Genomic DNA, 21500 nt, shown 5'->3' with positions numbered 1-21500 from the left:
CAGAATGAGGAACCAGGAGGAGTTAATCTGTCTACCTCTGTGCAGATTACGGGTGCTGGTACGGGTGTTGGGTAAAGACAGCAAACTGTGTTCCGTGAAGAACCAGAAATGGGTACCCTGGACCTCCCTGGAGGCTGGCCCAGTCCTGGTCCTGCAAATCTAAATATAGAAGCCTAAAAATAGGGACAAGTGACCCACAGACATTTTGAGCAAGAGATGCTAACCAACAGCCCAGGGCTGCAAGCTGCTGTGTCCTGCACTGTGTTTTCCGGGGCTTTGCTTTTTAAGTCAGTATTTACAAGCTAGAATTCAAGATCAGGTAGAAAATGAGACTTTCTGTTCCCCGGAAATGCCCTGTTTTCCTGCAAACCAGTCTCCACCTGCAGTTTCTGGGGCCGGGCAAGATTCTGAAAAACATTTTAGGCTCTGACAAAACATTAAGTAATGCAGGGGAAAAAAAAATTTTTTTTCTTTTGAAAAGCTCTAAAATTGCTGGAAATGAGTTAGTGCAAACAACAGAGCAGCTTATAGTAGCCCACGGGGAAAGGATAAGACAGACTGGAAGATCTGTTGCGGTGGTATTAACTGGAATTGTTTTTTTCACTTTCTGTTCCTTCTCAAAATTGCCAGAAGTACATTCGGTACCAGGATAAGAAATTCCTGTTCCTCTTGCTGTTCTCACACTTCAGACGTTTGCAGAGGGACATGAGACTCCCCCGGGTCCCTCAAGTAGCGTCTCTGCCAACACCCCACTGCCTGGCACTCTGCTCTCCCGGGCTCGCGGAAGCTACCCCGACCATTTAACTCTTCCCTGTGTCCGCTCTGCCATTCGTGTGACGTTTAGAACTCAGGGACAGAAAACCAGATACAATGGCTAGATTGACGGTTTTGGTTTGGGCCGCTGGGTGGGATGAGCAACACTTAAGATATTTAAGCAGAATTCTTCCTAGGAAAGGGTCCTAGATCTCCTAACAAACTTACTTTTTCCCTTGCATTTCTCCTTCCCAGTTGCCCAAAGCTACATCTTTGAGGGAGAAAAAAAAAATCATTATTTTCCAAGTTTAAATTTGCTGCTTATTCATGTTCTCCAAGAACTCCATAATCAGCTATTTTTACACTGATTGTTATTTTTAGTTGCTAAAATCATTAGATTGACAAAGTACAGTCCTCCCCTCCCCCACAGAGGTCCAGGCCCCAAACCAACCAGGCTTCTCCTGAACCTCCTCTTCTGTTTATGCATGGCCTACTTTCGGCCCACACTTCCCCCTATAAGCCCTGGTAATTTGTCAAACTCAGGCTAATCTCCTTAATCCCCTGGACTGAAGGATTTAAGTTTAATGTTTTAATCTAGGGGCCTCACTATTTAAGTAATTAGAGGTCATATTTCTAGCTCTCTCCTTTAGATAAATTACCTTAGTTTGTTCTTTAATTCTAATTTATAAATAACAGAATTCTAAGAATTCCCAGTGGGCATAATTTGGAGTTTTGGACTGAATGTATGAATTAAGAAAAGAACATTCTGTGATACTTGTGTTTCTTGCTCAAGCCTATTTTCCTTACAGTTCAATTTTATTTATTATTACTTTAATTATTCTTATGTATAGGATACAGTGTGGTAATTCAAAACCTGCAGTATATTTCAGTATTATTAAAAAAGTAGTTAGTATTTCCATTTCCTTAAATATTTAAAAAATTTTGGATTAACATGTAGCAACTGCATATTTGTGAAATGGTATAACTCTTCAATACATGTTTACAATGTGTACTAGTCAAATGCGGTAATTCATTTTTGTTTATTTATTATTTCAGGTTTGGAAGTTGTGGTTGGAATCCACATTTAACATACTACCTAAGGCAAGCATTTGCTATTGTACTTTAGAAGTATTTGTTTGTTTTCCAGAATCCTGTTGTATACTTCGAATTCCTTAAGTCCTTTCCAACATTTTTTCATGCCTGAGAACTTGTGAGCTTTGGAAAGAATTATTTTCCTATCAGTTAATCTGGACATTCTTACAAAATGTCTCAAACATCTTTCCTGTCAGGAACAAATTATTTAGTCACAGAAGGACTCTAGTTTTACAGTCTGAAAACCCAAACAGAGAAAATAAACGGGTAAGAGCTAGTGTACAGTGAATTTATTATAACACGGCATAGAAATGGGAAAAGTCGACACTCTGAAAAATATTGTCCTAAACAGGACAACATTATCCCTTGGCATGTGTGGTCTGTGTGGGGGCCTCTGACGCTTTGTGTCTACCGGCTCATGTGTTCTCACAGATCTGCCTCTGAAGTCTGAGAGGCTTGAGGCTAAAGGGTCCTCTGGACAGACTTCCTGGGCCTTCTCTGGGGTGGCAATCCAGACCCATGTGCAGCCCCTTCCAGAAATCTCATCAGCGGGTACAGCACTTTAACTCACAGAGCCCCACCTGCCTCTCTGCCTCCGGAGTGATGATCAAAGGTGTGCACCATCACACCAGGCCCTGCACTCTTCTTTCAAGAGATGAATATTAATTAAAGCACTTTAGGTATTAGTGAAAGTAATTTCTGGGCTAAAGAGTTTACGAGAAAAAAAAATTAAAGGTAAGACGGAGTGGGAAGTTGTGTGTGGTGGCTAGCCTTAGCTCTAGGAGACTGAGGTAGGCACAGCAGTGTGGGGCAGCCAGGCAGATGAGCACTGTAGGGCCAAACCAGACCGCTGAAATGCATTACTCACTGACTGAGGAATTTACAAGACAACAATCCTTATTAATGTCAAATTGGCTCGTGTTGGATAATTTCTTGAATTTCTGTGCTGCCCCGAACAAATATCTTAACCATTCATGTGTCAGTTGACTCATCTGAAGACCCACGGAGTTCTCGGGAAATGCTTTGAGCACATGCTCAGATGTCCCATCCATGAGATGGAGTGGGGCTGGTCAGACTGGGGGTTGAACTCAGCCCTAGGAAAAAGGCAGAGGTGCCTGCTGACAAAAGGGACAGACAAACTGAACCCCAGGATGCACGTGGTGGAGAGAACCAACTCCGGCAAGGTACCCTCTGAATGCCCTACTCAGATAAATAATTGTAAAGCCCCAAATAAAGACCACAGTGGTGTTTGGAGCGGTGTTAGAATGAGACTGAGAACCAGGCCTTGCTTCCTTCTGCCCCGTCACAGAACAATGCGCAGAAATCGTCACAGGCTGAACTCACAGGTCCAGCAAGCTCTGCCATAGCGGGTCAGTTTTACCCTCTGATTGTTTCCCCCTCAGCCCCGAGCAAATGCTATTTTCTGAACGTTCTCAGTTGTGTTCACTGTTTGGGAACTGAGTCAAGAATCCAAAGCTGATGCCTAAGGGAGCAGGCTTCTCCTCTTAGTTGCCATACGGAGCCATTAGATCTTCCAGCTAAAGGACCCAAAAAAAGGTTGGTGGTGGTGGTGCATGTTGGTAATCCTGGAGGCAGAGGCAGGTGGATTCCCTGAATTCAAGGCTAGCCTTTGTCCATAGTGAGTTCCAGGATAGATAGGGCTACACAGAGAAATGTCATCTTGAAAAACCAAAGGGGGTTTGGGGTGGGGTAGAGGAGGGGGGACATGACACAGGACCTCACTATGCAGACCAGAGTGATCTGAAACTCTCAGAGAACCACCTGCTTCTGCCTCCTAAGACTGATGGTGTGAGCCCACGGAGCTTGGCTTCCCTGACCCTTTTTCAAGTTTTACAAAAGGAATTTGGGGAAACAGATTAGCAGCTTTAGAGACTAGATCACAGGGAACCCATAAACTCCGGGTGAGCACAGCTGCTCACTGGTAATCCCAACACAGGCAAGTGTGTGCTGGAGGCAGAGGCAGGAGATCCCTCTGTTGTGGAAGTGGGGCTCACAGGGCTCAGTGACAAAGCCTGCTTCCATATACACAAGGTGGACAGAATTGAAAAAGGCGTGGCATGTCAGCCTCAGGCACCAGTACCCACCACAGGTACACATATATCCTATACACAAATACATATGCCAATACAAATGATATTACACAGACTGCAACCTGGGTGTCTCGAAGGTCTTTGAGCAATGGATATGCAAACTAGAGAATTTATATATGGAAACAGGTAAGCAGCGGTAGATCCTCTTCGCCTGAGTCCAACCTCAGGTGGGAGGATTACTGACTATCCTGAATGATATGGCGAGACCCCTCTCCCACACACAAACACAGACCGCTTCAAACACTTGTGAACTAGTAATATTTTCTCCCTCTGTGTGTGTGCCAGGCATGCACGCCTGCATGGACATCTGTTCCACCCATCTTAATCTATCTTATTTTATGTGTTTGGGTGTTTTGTGTGTATGTATGCCTACCATTTGCATGCCTGGCACTGGAGAAGACCAGTAGAGGGCATCAGATTCCCTCAACCCAGACTTACACACCATTGTAAGCCACTGTGTAGGTGCTGAGAATTGAGCCCAAGTCCTCTGGAAAAGCAGACAGTGCTCTTTAACCACTGTGCCAGCAATCCAGGCCATAATCTTTGCGTTTTTGTATTTTGGTTTTGGTTTTTGGCTTTTCGAGAGAGTTTCTCTGTGTAGCTTTGGAGCCTGTCCTGGAACTCACTCACTCCATAGACCAGGCTGACCTCGAACTCAAAAGAGATCCGCCTGGTTCTGCCTCCTGAGTGCTAAGATTAAAGACGTGTGCCGCCACTGCTGCTGCCGCCGCCACCACGCGGCCCAGTCCATAATCTTCATTTTAGAGTAATTACTACCAGTTTCCAATTTCAGGGATAGTACATGAACCCCAATTCTATCACAGACAAGTCTACCATTATCACAGGAGTAGAAAAACACATTTTTTTTTCTTGATATAAAAAAGTATACTTTAATCCCAGCACTCGGGAGGCAGAGCCAGGCGGATCTCTCTGAGTTCGAGGCCAGCCTGGGCTACCAAGTGAGTCCCAGGAAAGGCACAAAGCTACACAGAGAAACCCTGTCTCAAAAAAAAAAAAAAGTATAATATACAAGTAACATTATATAGTCTGAGTAAGAAGTGTGTGTGTGTGTGTGTGTGTGTGTAACAATTACAGAAAAGAGAATAGGAATTTGAGAGAAAACAAGACTGGTATGTGGAAGGAATTAGAGGAAGGAATGAAATGAGGAAAATGATGTAGTTACATTTTAATTTCGAAAGTTACAAGAAACAGTATTTTGGTTGCTTTGAAACACCATAGTGGACATCATTGTGTATGTCTGTGACTCCTTGTGAAAGGAGATATCAACTAGTAAACAAAATGTTTTAACAGATCTCCAGGCATAGTGCTACACACCTTTAATTCTAGCACTTGGGAGGTAGAGCCAGCCAAGGCTAAGAGAGAGACCCTGTCTCAAAAACACAAAACAAAATTAAAAAAAAAAAAATTAAGTTGAAAAGCTCCTTATAATTTACAGGGAACAAATCTTTAAAAAAATGAAGATATCTGGGGCTAGGAAGATGGCTCAGAAGAAGGGCATTTGCCACCAAACCACATGTTCAGTCCCCAAGACCCACGTGGCGGAGGCGAGGGCCCAACCATCCCAAGTCCAGGCACACTCACACCTGACACCGTTTCCTTCAACGCCTTAATATTTTGATTTCACTTGCCTTAGGAAGCATTGACAGGGACCAAGGACGTATTAATCCTGATTTGTGCACTTTTCTTTGCTTTTTCTTTCAAACTGGTAAGGACCCAACGAGACAAAAGGTACTGACGGCTGAACACTTTCTGGTAGTAGAAATGCTATGTGTCTTGACTAGGTTGTGGACACACATGGGTACACGCTAATCCTACTCACGGTCCCCACGCTTTACCACGACTCAATGAAGAGTCTGCAAACGGTATGTTGAACAAGGCATCCTGCCGAACAGAGGAGCTGAGGCAGGAGGATCTCAGGCCTCAACAATGAGACAGTTGTCCTTAAAATAACAAAGTTTGAATTCCAGTGTCTACATTAAGTGTCAGATTTGAGTTCCTCGTGGATTGGTCAGATCCTAAAGAAAAAGAAATGCCCCATGCCCCCACCCAAAGGCCAGACTCACCTCCCTCCTCTCACCCCCCAGGAGGCCTGCATCTCTAAACTCCTCTAACTGGACATGTCCCCAGAAATCCCCCACTCACCTCCACCGTCTGCGAGGGCATCCTCAGTCTGGTGAGCTTGGCCTTGGCGGGCACTTTGACGTCTGGTTTTTCGAAGCTCTGCTGACCGTAGTCTTCCAGTGGCGGCTTCAGCTCGGGGGACTCACTGGGAGCCTGATCCTGACCGTCCATGGGCCGGACGTAGGCCGTGGGCTTCTGCTGCATTGCAACAACACTCTTTGAGGGGAGGGGAGGGGGTGGAAATGTCTGAGGAGGGGCTACCCCAAGGCTGGCGGTAACTGCCACCAGACTGTCCTGGGCAGTCTCGTTCTCTTGCACCTTCGCCACCAGGTCCTTGGAAGACGTGGCTGCGCAGTAGCTTTTACTGCTGGAGCTGCCGCCGCCACCGCGGGCCTTGCTGGGTCCCTGCAGCCTGGAATGTACAGGTGACAGGGGTGGCACCGGCGACGGCAGAGAGGAGATCAAGGGTGAGAGCTTCATCTCCGGAGCCGAGTCACCGTCGGCTCTGCGGTCACACTTTCTGTGGCTGGAACAGTGCCCCTCCTGACTGAGGCGATCTTGAGTCAGATGCTGGCTGTCGGGAGGGCCATGGTGTTTGGCATGGAGACCTGGCACTGATTCCATCCTTGGTGGTGCCATCTTTGGACTGTGGCTAACGTTACCGACAGAAAGTGATCCCGGGGCAGAAGAAGTATGGACAGGCTGGTGGTGGTAGACGTGCGTGCGGAAGGAGCTGCATGCCAGGCTGCTCCCCCTGTCGTGAAATGAAGGGTATCTCGGCTTCCCTGGCCTGTCTTCAGAACCATCCAGGCGCTGAGGGCAAGACTTGGCGCTCAAGAACTCCTTCATCTCTTCGTAGTCTCCTAGCATGTTCTGTATCCGACTGGACAGCTCATCACCTTTTGCAGTCTGAAAAACAGGAAGACGGCAGACTCAGACTGGGGAATCAAACCTAAGCAGAGCAATAATCACTTAATAAATAATTATGATGTAATAATACCATGAAGAAAAAACCCTCTCAGATTCATGTGTAATGCAATGTTAACTTATATCCCCCCGCTGAGAAGCCTGCCACAGATACACATTACTAATTACAGGAGGCTACCATAACAAAAGAAAACCACACACTTTGGTAATTCTGACTAACGATGTTCAAAGAGTGTTCAGATTGTTTTCAAAAACAACCTCTGGGTTCAGTTATTTTCTCAGTTGCGCCCCCCCCCCCCCCCCCCCGATTGAACTCGGTTGCACTGAATAACTTTATCATCGAGTTTAATGCTGGGATAGGCCAGCCTTTCTCCCTCTCACCCACAGTAAATACCTTGTAGGGCTCTCCGAACAGAGGGGTCTTCTCAGCAAACACCTCTTTCTCTTGGTGAGCTTCTTGGTTGCGTCTTTCCTTCTCTCTAATCCGAAGCAGGTTTCTATCTTCATTGTACAAGCTTTTCCAAATGCCACAAAAGAACAACAACAACAACATATCAGTATCCAAGGTTTGTTGTGCACACAGAGGTGTGAAAGGAGCAAGAACAGGTCCAAGAAGATACGGTGACAGGGACGTAACGAAACAGGGAGCACCTGGGGCTGCAGACATGGCTCGGCAGTTAGAAGTGCATGCTCCTCCTGCACAGGACCAGAGTTCCGTTCCCAGGACCCCCTAGCAGCTCGCTCACAGCTCACAGCTGCCTGTAAGTCCAACTCAAAAAAAAAAAAAAATCTAACACCTCCTCTGGCCTCCATGGACACACAAAAGGAGGGAGGGGATAAAAGGAAGGAAGGATGGGAAGGGCACAAGTCTTACTGGACCAGTGGCTCAGAACAGGAGGATTGCCAAAAGTTCAAGACCATCCTTGGCTACAGAGAAAATTCAAAGACTGATTTTCTAATTAAAAGATCACCAAATGCCCAAGATATCATTTATTCTCAGTCCACTCTGAGGGTATCTTAGCATACAAAGTCAGAAAGATGATTTGTACTTATTTCAAATGTCAAGGATGAACAATCCAATTATACATGTCAGTTCTATATACTAAGAACATCACACAGTCCAATTTGAACCACATAAAAATGTATCTACATCATCGGACATGGTATCAAACTGGTTCAGACGAACTCACTGACACACAAATCAGAGATGGATTCTGAAAGAATGCCGATTTCAGCCACACATAAGCCGCAAACAGACCTGCCCCACTCTCCGTAACACGGTGCCCCTCCAGACCTTCCTCTGTGACCTACACTGAATAATGGGAATAAAGGAACCATAAAAAGAGTTGGTTTTCTTGACCTGCTTCTGGGGATCTGCTAAGACTTCCTTCCCGGTGTTATCTGAACAAAGAAAAACGTTCGACAGCCTTAGGTGTGTGTCCATCAGTCCTTCCCAATTCTAGCTGCCGTCCAACGCCCTCCAATGCTTTCTCACGCTCCATCCCTGACAGGAGCCTCTTGGTCTCCATGCTGCCACAGCTTCCTCCTCAAACTCAGTCTCCCATTAATGACTGGGTCTAAGGTTCCAATCCTCATGTCACTGTCCATATCTAAAATGACAGTCATTTGATGGCCCCTTATACTACAGAATAACCTCTAATCTTTGTTTTGGCATTAGAATTCCCTGACAATCTGGTTTGGGTGAACACTTGACTGGATTCCAGTGGCCCTGCAGGCCTGTCACTATTTGGCCATCCTTCTTGTAAGAGCCAGCCCCTGTCTCTAATCCCCACTTAGATCCCCTCTACTGAAAGGTAAGCATTCTTCCAGGACTGGTTCTGTACTGCCCGACAGGGCCACTCACTCTCCAAACCATCCTGGGAGTGAGCTTGCTTCCATTCTAGTCCCAATCTATGCCCTCTTTCCCTCCACCTCCCCCGACTCCGACCAGATGCCCCCACCCCTTAACTTTCAATTTCTGATAGATCCAGTGACTCAAATGTCACCCACTTTAAAGACGTCCCTCAAATCCACCAACTATGTTCCTGCCCAGCACATTATTGCTTCTTTTATCTCTCCCCTGGGATAGGATTCCATTAGAAAAGAACCTCATCTTCACTCACACAGTACTTAGATGTGGTACTTACTGCCTGGAAGTCAATCAAATATTTTTATATTAAAGCACAGCCATTATGCATGCAGTAGTAGTATGTATGTATGTATGTACGTACACATGCACGCATTCTGGTTTTTCGGGACAGGGTTTCTCTGTGTAGCCCTGGCTATTCTGGAACTCACTCTGTAGACCAGGCTGTCCTGGAACTCAGAGTTATGCCTGCCTCTGCATCCTCTGCCACGACCGCCCAGAGCAGTGTGTGTGTGTGTGTATATATATATATATCTTCCTGTGCAACTTTCTTAGATTTAACACTAGAAGAAATACGCAAAAATAATCTAAGAAAATAAGTCAACCTAAAAATTTTCTATTTCACCAGAGTGGCACATGCCTTTAATCCCAGCACTTGGGAGACAAAGGCAGGTGGATCTCTGAGTCTACATATAGAGTTCCAGGGAAGCCAGGGCTATCCAGAGAAAACCTGTCTTGGAAAAAAAAAACAAAACAAAACAAAATTCTATTTCTTTCAACCTGGGGAGGAAGGGCAAGATACCAGACTGAATTTGATAGGATTGGTCAAAAATTATCTACTTAAAACTAGGTGTGATGGCTCATGTCTGTAATCCCACTCAGGAGGATGGGAGTTTGAGGCTAGCCTGGGATACATAGTCACTTCCAGGCCAGCCTATCTCAAAAATAAAAATTAGAAAAGAGTAAAAATAATTATATGCTTAGACCAGTGTATCAAAAACTAACTGAATGGTAAGTTCCCAGCACCCACACCAGGCAGTTCACAACCACCTGTGACCCTGGCTCTAGGGGACCCAGCATCCTCTGGCCTTGGTGAGCTCCTGCACTCATGTGGTGCCCATAAATTCATGCAGCCTGTTACACATACCATAAAGAAAAGTATAAGAACCTTTTTCTAAAACTTCAAAGATGACAGATATGAACTCATAGCTGCAAAGATCATTTAATGCTAGTTGGCATACTACAATAGAGGAGAAACTAAAATATAAGCTAGACTCTCCTCTAGTAAGAACAGGGTGGTTCACAGGCTGGCAGAAGTGTGTTTTGGGACGCGGAGGGGAAGAGACGGGGTCTCTCTGTGTAGCCTCGTCTGGCCATGCCTGCGGCCCTCCTGCCTTCGCACATTCTTGGCATCAGCAACGCTCCCTCCTCTGCTTTGGTTTGATTTTGAGATGGGATCTCTCTGTGTAGCCCTGGCTGTCCTACAACTCTCTATGTAGAGCACTCTGGCATCAAACTTACAGAGATTCGCTGGCCTCTGCCTCCCCAGTGCTGAGATTAAAGGTGTGACCCTGGCTAGGGCCATATGTAATAAACATTAGCAAAGACTTTTAATAACTGTCACTGTTCAACTGAAAAAAAATCTACAAGTAGTGAGGTGAGCAGAGACATCCATGACTGTACTGTCTGTTGGGTGGGTCTATGTCCAGACTGGGAGACTCGCCCACGTTGTCTGCGGTCCCTTTCGCCAAGGCTCCTGAACAAGGCAGAGGGCCAAGGAACCAGTTCACAGAGATGCTCAGGGTAGGGTAGGCTGGGGACCCTCTCTGGGCCTTTTTTCTTCATGCAGCTAACAGCATTTGCCAGTTACACCGGCAGGCTTCTGGTTTACTTCAGTATTGATTTGCTAAAAATCTGCGGTAGCCTAAGTGTTGTTTCTGAAAGGGCCCTGGGCAATATATTTTTTCCAGAAATATTTTTTTTCTTAGTCCCGCTGAAATCAGGGGCAAGGTGAACTTCAAAACAGAGCAATACCATCAAACCAAGCACAGTGCAAGGAAGGACTGTTATGTGCACATACAAACGTGTGCAGTGTGCACGTGGGGTGGAGGACAGCTTTGGAGAGGCTGTTCATTCCTTTCCACCATCATGTGAGTTCCGGAAATGAAATAAACTCAAGCTTTCTCTACAGGACTGCCACTGGGCAGTGTCCTTTCTGTGTTACTGTGGTCATTGGTGTGTGTTTGTCCATGCACACACACATGACGTGGGGACATGCCTACTACAGCACACATGATGATCACAGGACTACGCTATGGTACAGCTTCTCACCTTCCACTTTTCTCTGTGTTCTAGGTCTTGAGCTCAGGCTGCCAAGCTTCACCTTACCTGCCAAGCCATTTCACCAGCCTGGAAGAGTATATGCATGTGTGTATGGGTGCACGGATGTATGTATATATGTATGTATGTATGTACGTGTATATGTATGTATGTTTGTATGTATGTGTGTGTATGTATGTATGTGTGTATGTATGTATGTATGTTTGTATGTATGTATGTATGTGTGTATTTGTGGGTTTTTTGTTTTTTTTTTTTTTCAAGACAAGGTTTCTCTATGTAGCCCTGGCTGTCCTGGAACTCACTCTATAGACTAGGCTGACCTAGAGCTCACAAAGATCCGCCTGCCTCTGCCTCCTGAGGGCTGGGATTAAAGGCATGCGTCACCACCACCCTGCACAGCCTGGGAGAACTTTTAAATGAGGGAATTTTTTTAGGCAGCAGTGAAGGTCTTAGTGATTCTCTCTCTGTAATTACCCTTGAATAATTACAAGTTAACTATGGCTTTAATTAAAGGTAACCACCTCCCCCAGGAGAAGCAGCACAATTTTCACTCTCTAGCATACTCGGGTAACATCGAACTGATGATAGCCAAACAGCCGTAAGTCAGAGATGCTTGCTGATGGCCACAGCACTCGACATTAACTCATGCTTCTGGGAGCATCCGAGCAGGGCAAAGGCTTTTACAGGAGCAGACTGCAGAGGCCAGTTGCCAGTCTTCAGAAGCTGTTAGGTGAGGACAGTGTCCCAGCGCTGAGGACAACAGCTCTGGCGGGGACTGGCGCCTCTGTGCTGGGCCTCGGCCAGCACTGTCTTGGCCACATCACTTACTCTCCTATTCGGTTGTCCATCAGACCTGTCATAATAGGATTTTTTATTAGACCCATTTTCCAAGTGGAAAAAAAATAAGGCTCAAAGATTGGCTTTCTCATGACGCCCTGGAAATCCAAAAGCCTGACAAAAGCTTATGTTCTCAGTCACGGATCTCCTAGCAAACCTGCCTGGCTGTGTAAAATGGGGTGGTGACGACTAAGAAGGCGGGCTAACTTGTAATCACCTTAATTCCTTAGTTTAAGGAGGTACACGTCAGTCCAGGTATTATCCCTGACAGGAGAACAATCTCAAAACCACAGAACACATGACCGGTTCAACTAATCACACAAAGACCTTACAGGAAGCGGACAGAGGGGGCCGTGCAGGCTACAGGTGCTCTTCAACTTCTGAAAACGGGGCTACAATTCTTCTTTAGACCCTTTTGTTAAATTTCACAAACTCGAGGGCACTGATCTCATAATAATCTAGTAACCTCTTGACTTATGTTTCTCACATACTGAGACTCACATGGGTTTATTTCATGGACAGGCTATGTAAGTAACCTTGCACCTAAGTTCCCATAATGTTCACAACAGGGAGCTTCTACAATTCTTCTGGCTGGTGAACCAAGCCATGTTCATATGGCCTCCACTCCAACCCAGTAATCCTCATCTAGAAAGAAAGCACATGAAGTCTAACTGACTACATACAAAACAAGCCCATGGGTTGAAGGGTTATATACAACCCCACCTGCAGACTCTGCTCACCCCAAATCCAGGAGTTCTGCAGAAGCACTGGAAAACATCTCAGTAGCCACAGTCTTCCATGAGGTCTCTGCAGCAGGAGGTTCAACAGGACACAGTGGAAAGACTTCTGCAGGAATGCAGCAAGCCGCCCCCTCCAACCGAGAGGGAGAAATGAAGGCCTCACGCTGCTAATGCCTGTGCAAGCGCTCACACGTGAAGAACTTACACTGAGTTCTCAAGCCGGCTGAGGTGGACTGTAACCCAGATGTTCTCACTGACAGAACTCACCACTCTAACTTGGTTAAAAAGAAAAAAAAAAAATCTGAACGAAGGTTTGGAAACTTAAAACATGCCAGGGTGTGCTCACTTTCAGAGAGGTGGTGAAAATTCTGAGAAACTCAGCTCCAATTCCTCACACCCTCGGGTACAGTGGTTAAGTCAACCCCATGCTGGGCCTGTCATGGCACATTTACTCAAAGGCTTCTCCTTGGGGGATGGAATGTGTCGCAGAGGTGTTAAAGTACTGAGGAAATGAAAGTCATCCCAACTCTGTCAGCATTAAGGGGGGAGGGGGTCTCTCCTCTCTTTCCTTAGCACTAAAAAGGGACATAGCAAAGGGGAGGCACACAAAGGCCCTGGCTGGGCGGCCGCCCTGGGGCAGCATGCTGGCTCTGTGTCATCTGGCTGAAGCACCTTCTCCCAGGCTAGCGCCAGTCCGTGAGCCCTGCCACTAAACTAGGTTAGTCAAGCAGGACTGCTGAATGCCATTCCAGCTCCCATGGCAACCCAGGGCCCACAGGGCTGCCTGTGGACAGCTGACTACCTATTTATCACCCTGACTGCTCACTCCGTGTATGCCTTCTCTCAAAGATGTCACCGGCTCCCTCTAGAATTAATTTAATTCTCCTTTGGAGAGCAGAGGTTTAGTATTTCTTCCATACATTTCTCCTTATAGCCAGGGAAGGAAGAGGAGATCAACAGTGTACACTCACTGGAATCATCCTTACGATTTTTAGAAACTCTATGCCGTTCTACCTTGAACATACAAATGGAAACGATCTGTAAGACTCACAACTCCAGCCACCTTGGCTGACAAATAGGTATGTGCATTTGTGTCACAAGCAGAAGGAGGTCCAGCACAGGGCCCGTAGGTCTGGTCAGCGGCGTTAAAACAATTCTGCTTCCACTCATCTTTTGCCCCTTGCTTCCATTCTTGCCACATGGCATCTTAGAAACTTTTTTTACATGTTAGTTTTATGAAAGATGTCAACACATTTAAAAAGTGTAACATTAGTTTGTCATTAAACTATATTTCTCCAAATGTTGTTTAAACACAAGATAGCTCCATGTTTGAAAACAAAATAAAATATTTTCCTGTGTGTGAGAAGAATGTGCAACAGGCTTTCTCATAGTAAAAGTCACTCAGCTAAGTCTTCCAAGGTTTTCACTCTTCATGCCCCCTCCCATCACCTAAAACACAGGACAAACAAAGCCTGGGGGCGGCAGGTCCTGAATCAGGAGAACTTGGTCCTCAAACAAAGTCTTACAGCCCAAAGTGACATTAAAAAAAAAAAAAAATCAGCTAGTGCCAATGACAAAATAGTTATAATGCCAGCTGTTTCCCTGGAGCAGAACCCAGGGATCATCGTGTGTTAGGACTCCCAGCTACCCACCGCTGTTGACCACAGTGGGCTGGGCTTCCTAATGGCTTCTTATAAACACTGAAAAACAGTCTTAGGTGACACCAGTTCACAAATCAGCCTTGGAAACACTGCTCACATAACCTCTTGCCCATTCACTTTCCTGAGGTTAATACATGATAGAGAAAGTTAAATTCTTGTTATACATCATAAAGTCTCTTTTACAGCTCAAGAGATGGTTTACATACCTTAAATGCATGTTGCAAGTTTTAAACAAGTTGAATAAAAGTTGAATTCTAATGAGATGGCATGGCATGTTAATTTATCTTCCAAAAAAAAAAAAAAAAAACCTCCCAGATATTTCTGCATAGATTCTAATACTTAGAAATTGTCTCCTAGACTACACTTTATACCTCTGTAAGGTGAATATGTGACTAGGGTTAAATGGAACATTCGGTTTAAATTTGGTTTGGGGCCTGGTGTGGTAGTACACACCTTTAACACCATCACTAGGGAGGCAAAGGCAGGCTGATCTGTGAGGCCAGACCCAGTCTCAAAAATAAAATAGTTTTGTTGCAATATTCTTTTCACAAAAAGATATTCACATAGTATTTCAGTAGATTCTCTCTCTGTGTCTCTCTGTCTCTGTCTCTGTCTCTGTCTCTCTCTCTCTCTCTCACACACACACACACACACACACACACACACACACTCCCCCGCCCCACAGAAATATTGCAGCCATTTTGCAGAGCTCTGAACGCTAACTAGACTCAGCGCTGGATTGTTACCATATAATTTTAGATCCCTGTGTATGAAGACACAAAAGCCGAGCCTGCAGTGAACCGGAGAATATGGTCCAAGGTCCAGGTGGCAGGGCTGGTGTTTTACAGCCACTTGCTTCTCCTCGGAACACGTGCAGATCTATTTACAGAGTCAAGTTTTTAATCAACAGGTGGAAAACAAAATCACCTGCCTTTAAGTGTGGGCTAGGAGAACTGTGTATGCCAATGCACTACCCAGCAAAAATGGGGGATGAGAAGAAAAGCTAGGTTTTCTCATGCACATAAGATCAAGTCTCTACCTTTCAAACATATCAATAAAAGTAAAACAAAACAAAACAAAATAAAAACAAACCAACCAATGGGGCTAGAGCAACAGCTGAGCAGTTAGAAGCAAGGGCTTAACCAGCTGTAACTCTAGTTCCAAGGATCTGACACCTTCGGCCTCCCCACACACCAGGCATGCACATGGCGCACAGGCATACAATGCAGGCAAAACATCTAGACACCTAAAAAAAATTAATACTGAGGCTAGAGAGATGGCTCAGCAGCTGAGAATGACCAGCGCTCTCACAGAGGACATGGCTTTAGGTCCCAGAACCCACGTGTGGTTCACAACCACCTGTAACCCCAGTTCTGGGGGACCCAGTGCCTTCTCACCTCCATGAGCACCTGACCATGGTACAGATGGACACACACAGGCAAGACACTCATACACAGAGTTAAAGAAAAATACACACACACACACACACACACACACACACACATTCATGTATTGGCTGAGCAAGACTACCACGCAAATAACAATTACAGAACCACAGCAGTGAGAAGCAGTAACTTCTCACCTCAAAGTTTTGGCAATCTGGAGCTAGAGGGTAGTAAAAATGTCTCAGCTAAGGGTTCCCTCACGACAGTGCTCCGCTGAAGTAAACTGAAGAGACATACAGAAAACACCCCCTCACTTAAGATGAAATCTGTGACACACATCTTTAATCCAGCACTTGGGAGGCAGAGGCAGGTGGATCTCTGTGAGTTAAAGACCAGCCTGGGCTACAGAGCGAGATCCAGGACATGGCTACATAGCAAGACCGTCACTTGGTTGAGTAGCCCTCCCCATCCACTCCCCATCAAAATGACACTGCTCACGTGGGCAGACGCTGCTGTTGGCTCTTCCTGGGAACAACCAGAGCACTGGCCTCATATGACTGGGCCTTTCACCTCACTGCTCAAATGTCTATGGAGGGCAGTATCACACACCTAAAAGATAAGGAGGCTCACCGGAGTTGACCTCATTACAGCCACAAACTGAAAAGGGCCTGTCTGTGGTCACAACTAAGAATGTAGGCAACCGACCCTAAAGTCCTATTATTTTTAAACACTGCATTTACTTCATTGCCTTTTGTCTTTGGAGAGGCAAGCTAACAATGCTTGAACACCGAATCTGATACTCAAGTGAGGTACTGTATGTACTTCAGCACTTGATTTGGAACTAACCAGCTGTTCTCCTGGGCTAGCCACCTCCACAGGGCTGCCTCTCAGATCTTTTAAACTCCTAAATCTGATCTTGTTCACACTCGCACACAGGCGCGCGCACACACACACGCAGTTCCTGGCCTCCTACAGGACTGCAGCTAGAGAGGGAGGGTGGCAGTGAACGTGACCTCCTGCAGGGATCTCAGCACCCATTCCCCTGGCCCCTCTTGTTGTCACCTCTCCAAGCACGCACAGCTGGGAGGATGCCGGGGAGGATCCTGGCCGTTCCTCGGTGCCATTTATCAGGCTACATTTGCTGTCCGTGTGGATAGTTATCTAAGCCAGATAGACTCTAGCTGGACCTAGAGTTGCCTTATTGTCCTGGGAGCTCGTCAAGGACGCAGACAACCCCCCCACACACACACACCAGGTTGCCATACCCAGCGCTAGAGCTTAGCACAGTGCTACACAATCTATCAGATCTGACTGAAGTGATTGTGTTCAGACGTCAGACGACTCACAGTTCTGCAGAATTCCGCCACAGAATTCCATCTGTAAGATGACAAACTGTGACTCATTGTCTGATACCTAAAATGGGTCTTGCAGCCAGATTCTTCTGCCCATGAAATGACTCAAACTTAGAAGGGACGCTGACATCACCGCTTCCCAGATGCACCAGAGAGCAGCTGAGTGACACCGTGTGCTCAGGGACGACTACAAGAAGTTGTCAGCTTACCACACTTGCTAATTAATCAAAAACTGTTCTACACGGGGGTGGGGGTGGGGGTGGGTAAGTCTGAGTAACATTTACAGCAGATAGACACTTTTTTTTCCCCGAGACAGGGTTTCTCTGTGTAGCTTTGTGCCTTTCCTGGAACTCACTTGGTAGACCAGGCTGGCCTTGAACTCACAGAGATCCGCCTGGCTCTGCCTCCCGAGTGCTGGGATTAAAGGTGTGTGCCACCACCGCCCGGCCATACACTTATTTTCAAGTCAACAGACTTGGAATAGTTATATGTTATTTTAGGGATAGACAGGGCTCTGCACATAAAGGTATTTGCTGTCAAACCTGAAACCCAAGTTTGATCCCCAGAAACTCACATGTTGGAAGGAGAACATATTCCTGTGAACTGTCCTCACACCTGCATACGGTGCTCTGGCATGTGTACACCCACAAATACAATAGATAGATAGATAGATAGATAGATAGATAGATAGATAGATAGATAGATAGACAGACAGATCCAAAGGCAAAACTTCAACACCACAAATTCCACCCCAAAAAGTCAGTACAGGGGAAGACCCCAGGAGAAAAGGACTGTGAGACATGAGACGGAGCGGTTCCCCCCACAGCCAAGAGCCCTCTGTAGAGGTCACCTGTGCTGGAGGGGCAGGAAGCCACACACTGTAAGTCTAAAGCCCAGGGTTACAGAGAGATGGACACACAGTTTAAGCTTCCATCCTGCGAAGGACATTATGTACAATGCACCACACTGTCCCGACTGCTCACCGCAGATACTACTCAACATTCAAATCCGGGATCCTGCAGTTAAGGTCCCATTCCCAGCACATCACCTTAATTGGCACCTCTTAGATTCAGCCTCCTCCCAAAAAGCCACACTGGCCTTCTTTTCAGGCCTGAAACAAGTCCAGCCGTGCCCTGTCTGGACACCCTGTGCCTGGAGCCGCCTCTGTGGCTTCCCGCTGGTATCTCATGCCCCAGATCTACACATGGCTCAGCTCACAGCAGAGGCTGCCCAGCACTTCACCTTGCTTCGTCTCTCAATTACTATCTAAAATTAACTTGTCCGCTAGCTAATGCACTCAGTGATCCTGTAACTCTCAACCCAGCACTGACTCCCTCAGCTACCTGGACACCGGAACAAGTGTGGGCTATCCCACACCCGCTCTACGCTCTGTTGAAAATGAGTTTGCTGCTTCCTTTAAAAGCATGTCTCTTGAAAGGAAGCATTTGGAAAGGATAATAACTTTCATACAACAGGCAGTTATAGACGCCATTCACTAAACGTTCAATATATCAACAGATATCCGAGTACCAAACAGGAATACATTCCCAAATTCATCTTGTACATCATTACACTGTTGCATTGTAGCAACTGGGTGGGCAGATGAACATTTTTTTCTCACAAGAAATAATTCAGAAGTTCATGTTGTTGTTTTAAAACTAGCTATATATCCCATGAAAAAAAATTAAACATGGAGTGTGAGGTTGAGAAAGGGTCTCTCTATGTAGTCCTGCCTGCCCTGGAACTCCTTCTATGGACTTATATGCCTCTGGAGTGCTGGAATTAAAGGTGTGTGACACTATGCCCCGCCTTAAAGATTTTTTTCAAGATTTCTCACTTAACGGTTAGTTAATTACAAACGGTACACCAGCCTGAAGGAGATCCCTCCTTTAGAACAGCTTGGAACACACAGGAGTTTGGGATCTAAAAGGAAGAGTCCCTCCCAAGGAATGAACTTCCAGCACACATTCCAGAAAACCAATTGCATCGCATCCAGTAGAGAAGTGTTTGAAACCAAGCCAGTGGACCAGCGCGACTTTGGCCAGGACCAAGGCTCAGCTCTTCGCCTTGCTGCCCAGCAGCAGGAAGCAGCAGGAAAGGCTGCTACTTGGAAAATGGGCGGAAAAGCAATGTCTGTATATTGATAACTGTGAGGGAACAATGGTGTGATGGGGAAACTGGCCTGGGGCGACTCATTTCTTTACATCCTCCAGCACGAAGTACGAAGAAACACGGCCTCTCTGTCAGGGTGCGGAGAGAGCCAGCAAACTATCTTTCCTGTCACTGAATAAACACCAGTGACAGGAACAAAAATGATAGATAGGGCTCCTACTCTATTCACAAAACCCCATCATGGCAGGCAGGAGAGGGAAGCGAAGGGCCCTCCATCCCCCCCAAAAAACACAAGCTCTTGTCATAGAAACCAGGATCAACTGTATTTTCAACAGAGTTTAAACAGACTGCCTTGGGTACAACAATACTAAAGAGAGACTTGCCACATTTCTATGTCACGCTCCGGCACTTTATCTTATTTGCATACTATACAAAGTGAACAACAAAAGTTGGAGAACAAACTGTCCATAAAGATGTTTACAGGAATCATCAGCATTCCTTTTCTCTACACCCTGACTTGCACTTACCTCTCCCTTTGGTGATTTAATTACCCACGCCACACTTGTTTTCACAGAAAGTTGAGCATCATAAAAAACTACATGGGGGAGGGGTGGGCTGGAGGGGGGAAGATTGGGGAGTGGGAGGAGGGAGGACAGGGGAATCCGTGGTTGACATGTAAAACAAATAGAAAATCTCTTAATAAAAAAACAAAACACTAGAGGCAGTCTCTATTCCATCTCATTCCAGTCATTTCAAGTAGGAGGAACTGGGGGGGGAGGCTGTTAGAGAAGAGAGCTGGAAGCATGCACGGGTGCTTCGTATGGCAACAGCAACAATTACATGTTTCTAAATATTCTCATTTTCACTGTAACCCCAGATCACCTCCCACCAGCCGCTGTAATTGGCATCTCCTTAGACAGTGCGGTACTGTTTCTCTGGAGTCTCCGTTTAACCCCTGCCATGCGGGGCTGTGAGCTTTGCAGAGTTGGTCAGGATCCGAGCACCAATACTGACTGATACATAGTCCTATCCTGGGTACAGCCAACAGGCACTCGCTCGCATAAAACAAGGGGTGTTTATTAGCCAACGAAGCATCCCACCTCTACAACTACGGGATGCTTCAGCGACAGCGCCCTTGAGGGCCTTAACATATTCATGTCTCATCTGTCTCTGAAAAGCACAGGCTCATGTCTGCTGTAAGTGACCAGAAAGAAGCAAACATTCAAAATTACCAAATACCTGTGCCATGATAAAAATTATTTTTTGATTTTAAAATATTTGTCTTGGAATACAATGGCATCTTCTAAAACTTAAATCAAGTACATATAGTTTCCTGTACCCTAACATTTACACTTCAGAGTAACAACAGAAAATCCACTCATTTCCAGGAAATGTTGGCTTTTTATGTGCCAGACATAAGGAAACAAGATTCTACACCCTGTGGAGACACTCAGAGGAAGCAGAGGTTGGTTACAGTGTTGAGGAATGAGGGACACAGACGCTCTGAGAAGCCTGAGTAACATGGAACAGTGCGCAGACATCTGAATTGGGTCTTGAAAGATGAGCAGGAGTTTCCAGGAGGGGAAGGGGCCCCATGACCCCTGGAGCAAGCACTGTGAAGAGATCATTCACCAGAGACTGTTTGTACCTATCTCACCCCAGCCCCCAACTCAAATCTCTCACGGATTCAAAGAAGCCCTGATAATTTGTGGGGATGACAGCTTCTCACAAACACACACTCAGCTCAGCCACCCTAATTATTTCCCAGAGCAGCTATCCACCACAATGACCTGCGGTCTTCTCCAGGCACAAACAACGACCTCAAGTTACCGACGCATACAGCACTGTCCTAGGAAAAGCAGAGTGTGGACAAGGGGACAGCGGAAATAAAAAGGAGATGACATCAACTGGGACCTCAGATGATGACACAGAACCAATCACAGCTATAAAGTCCCTTTTCTCCAATGCTAAATGGGCACCTCTGGGCAACCTGAGTGGCTCAGAACCGGGTCTCAAGAGCACAGACAGTGTTACCCGGAGCCCTGCTACAAACTCCAGTGCAATTTCCTACTTCAAATGACTTTTATGCCTTTTGTTTTTCTTTAAAGATTTAATTATTTAGTGTATGGGTATTTTGCCTAGTTTATGCCTGTGCACCATGTGCATGCAGTGCCCGTACAG

General features: G+C 46.0%; 1 protein-coding gene across 4 annotated transcripts in view; it reads right to left on the bottom strand.

Moving 5' to 3' along the window:
- Aff1 (ALF transcription elongation factor 1) overlaps positions 1 to 21500 on the bottom strand; it is a 168081-nt gene that overhangs the window by 67076 nt on the left and 79505 nt on the right. For all 4 annotated transcript variants that reach the window (XM_059274853.1, XM_059274850.1, XM_059274851.1 and 1 more), the window contains 2 exons: positions 7420 to 7540; positions 6120 to 7007 (listed from right to left, as the gene is read on the bottom strand). In XM_059274853.1, coding sequence (XP_059130836.1) covers positions 6120 to 7007; positions 7420 to 7540 — 1009 coding nt within the window. The remainder of the gene's footprint in view (positions 1 to 6119; positions 7008 to 7419; positions 7541 to 21500) is intronic.

This window comes from Peromyscus eremicus, chromosome 10 (genome assembly GCF_949786415.1).
Source record: "Peromyscus eremicus chromosome 10, PerEre_H2_v1, whole genome shotgun sequence".
NCBI classification, from domain to species: domain Eukaryota; kingdom Metazoa; phylum Chordata; class Mammalia; order Rodentia; family Cricetidae; genus Peromyscus; species Peromyscus eremicus.
Note: the sequence above shows the minus strand (reverse complement) of the source record. Positions and strands in the feature narration are given on the sequence as shown.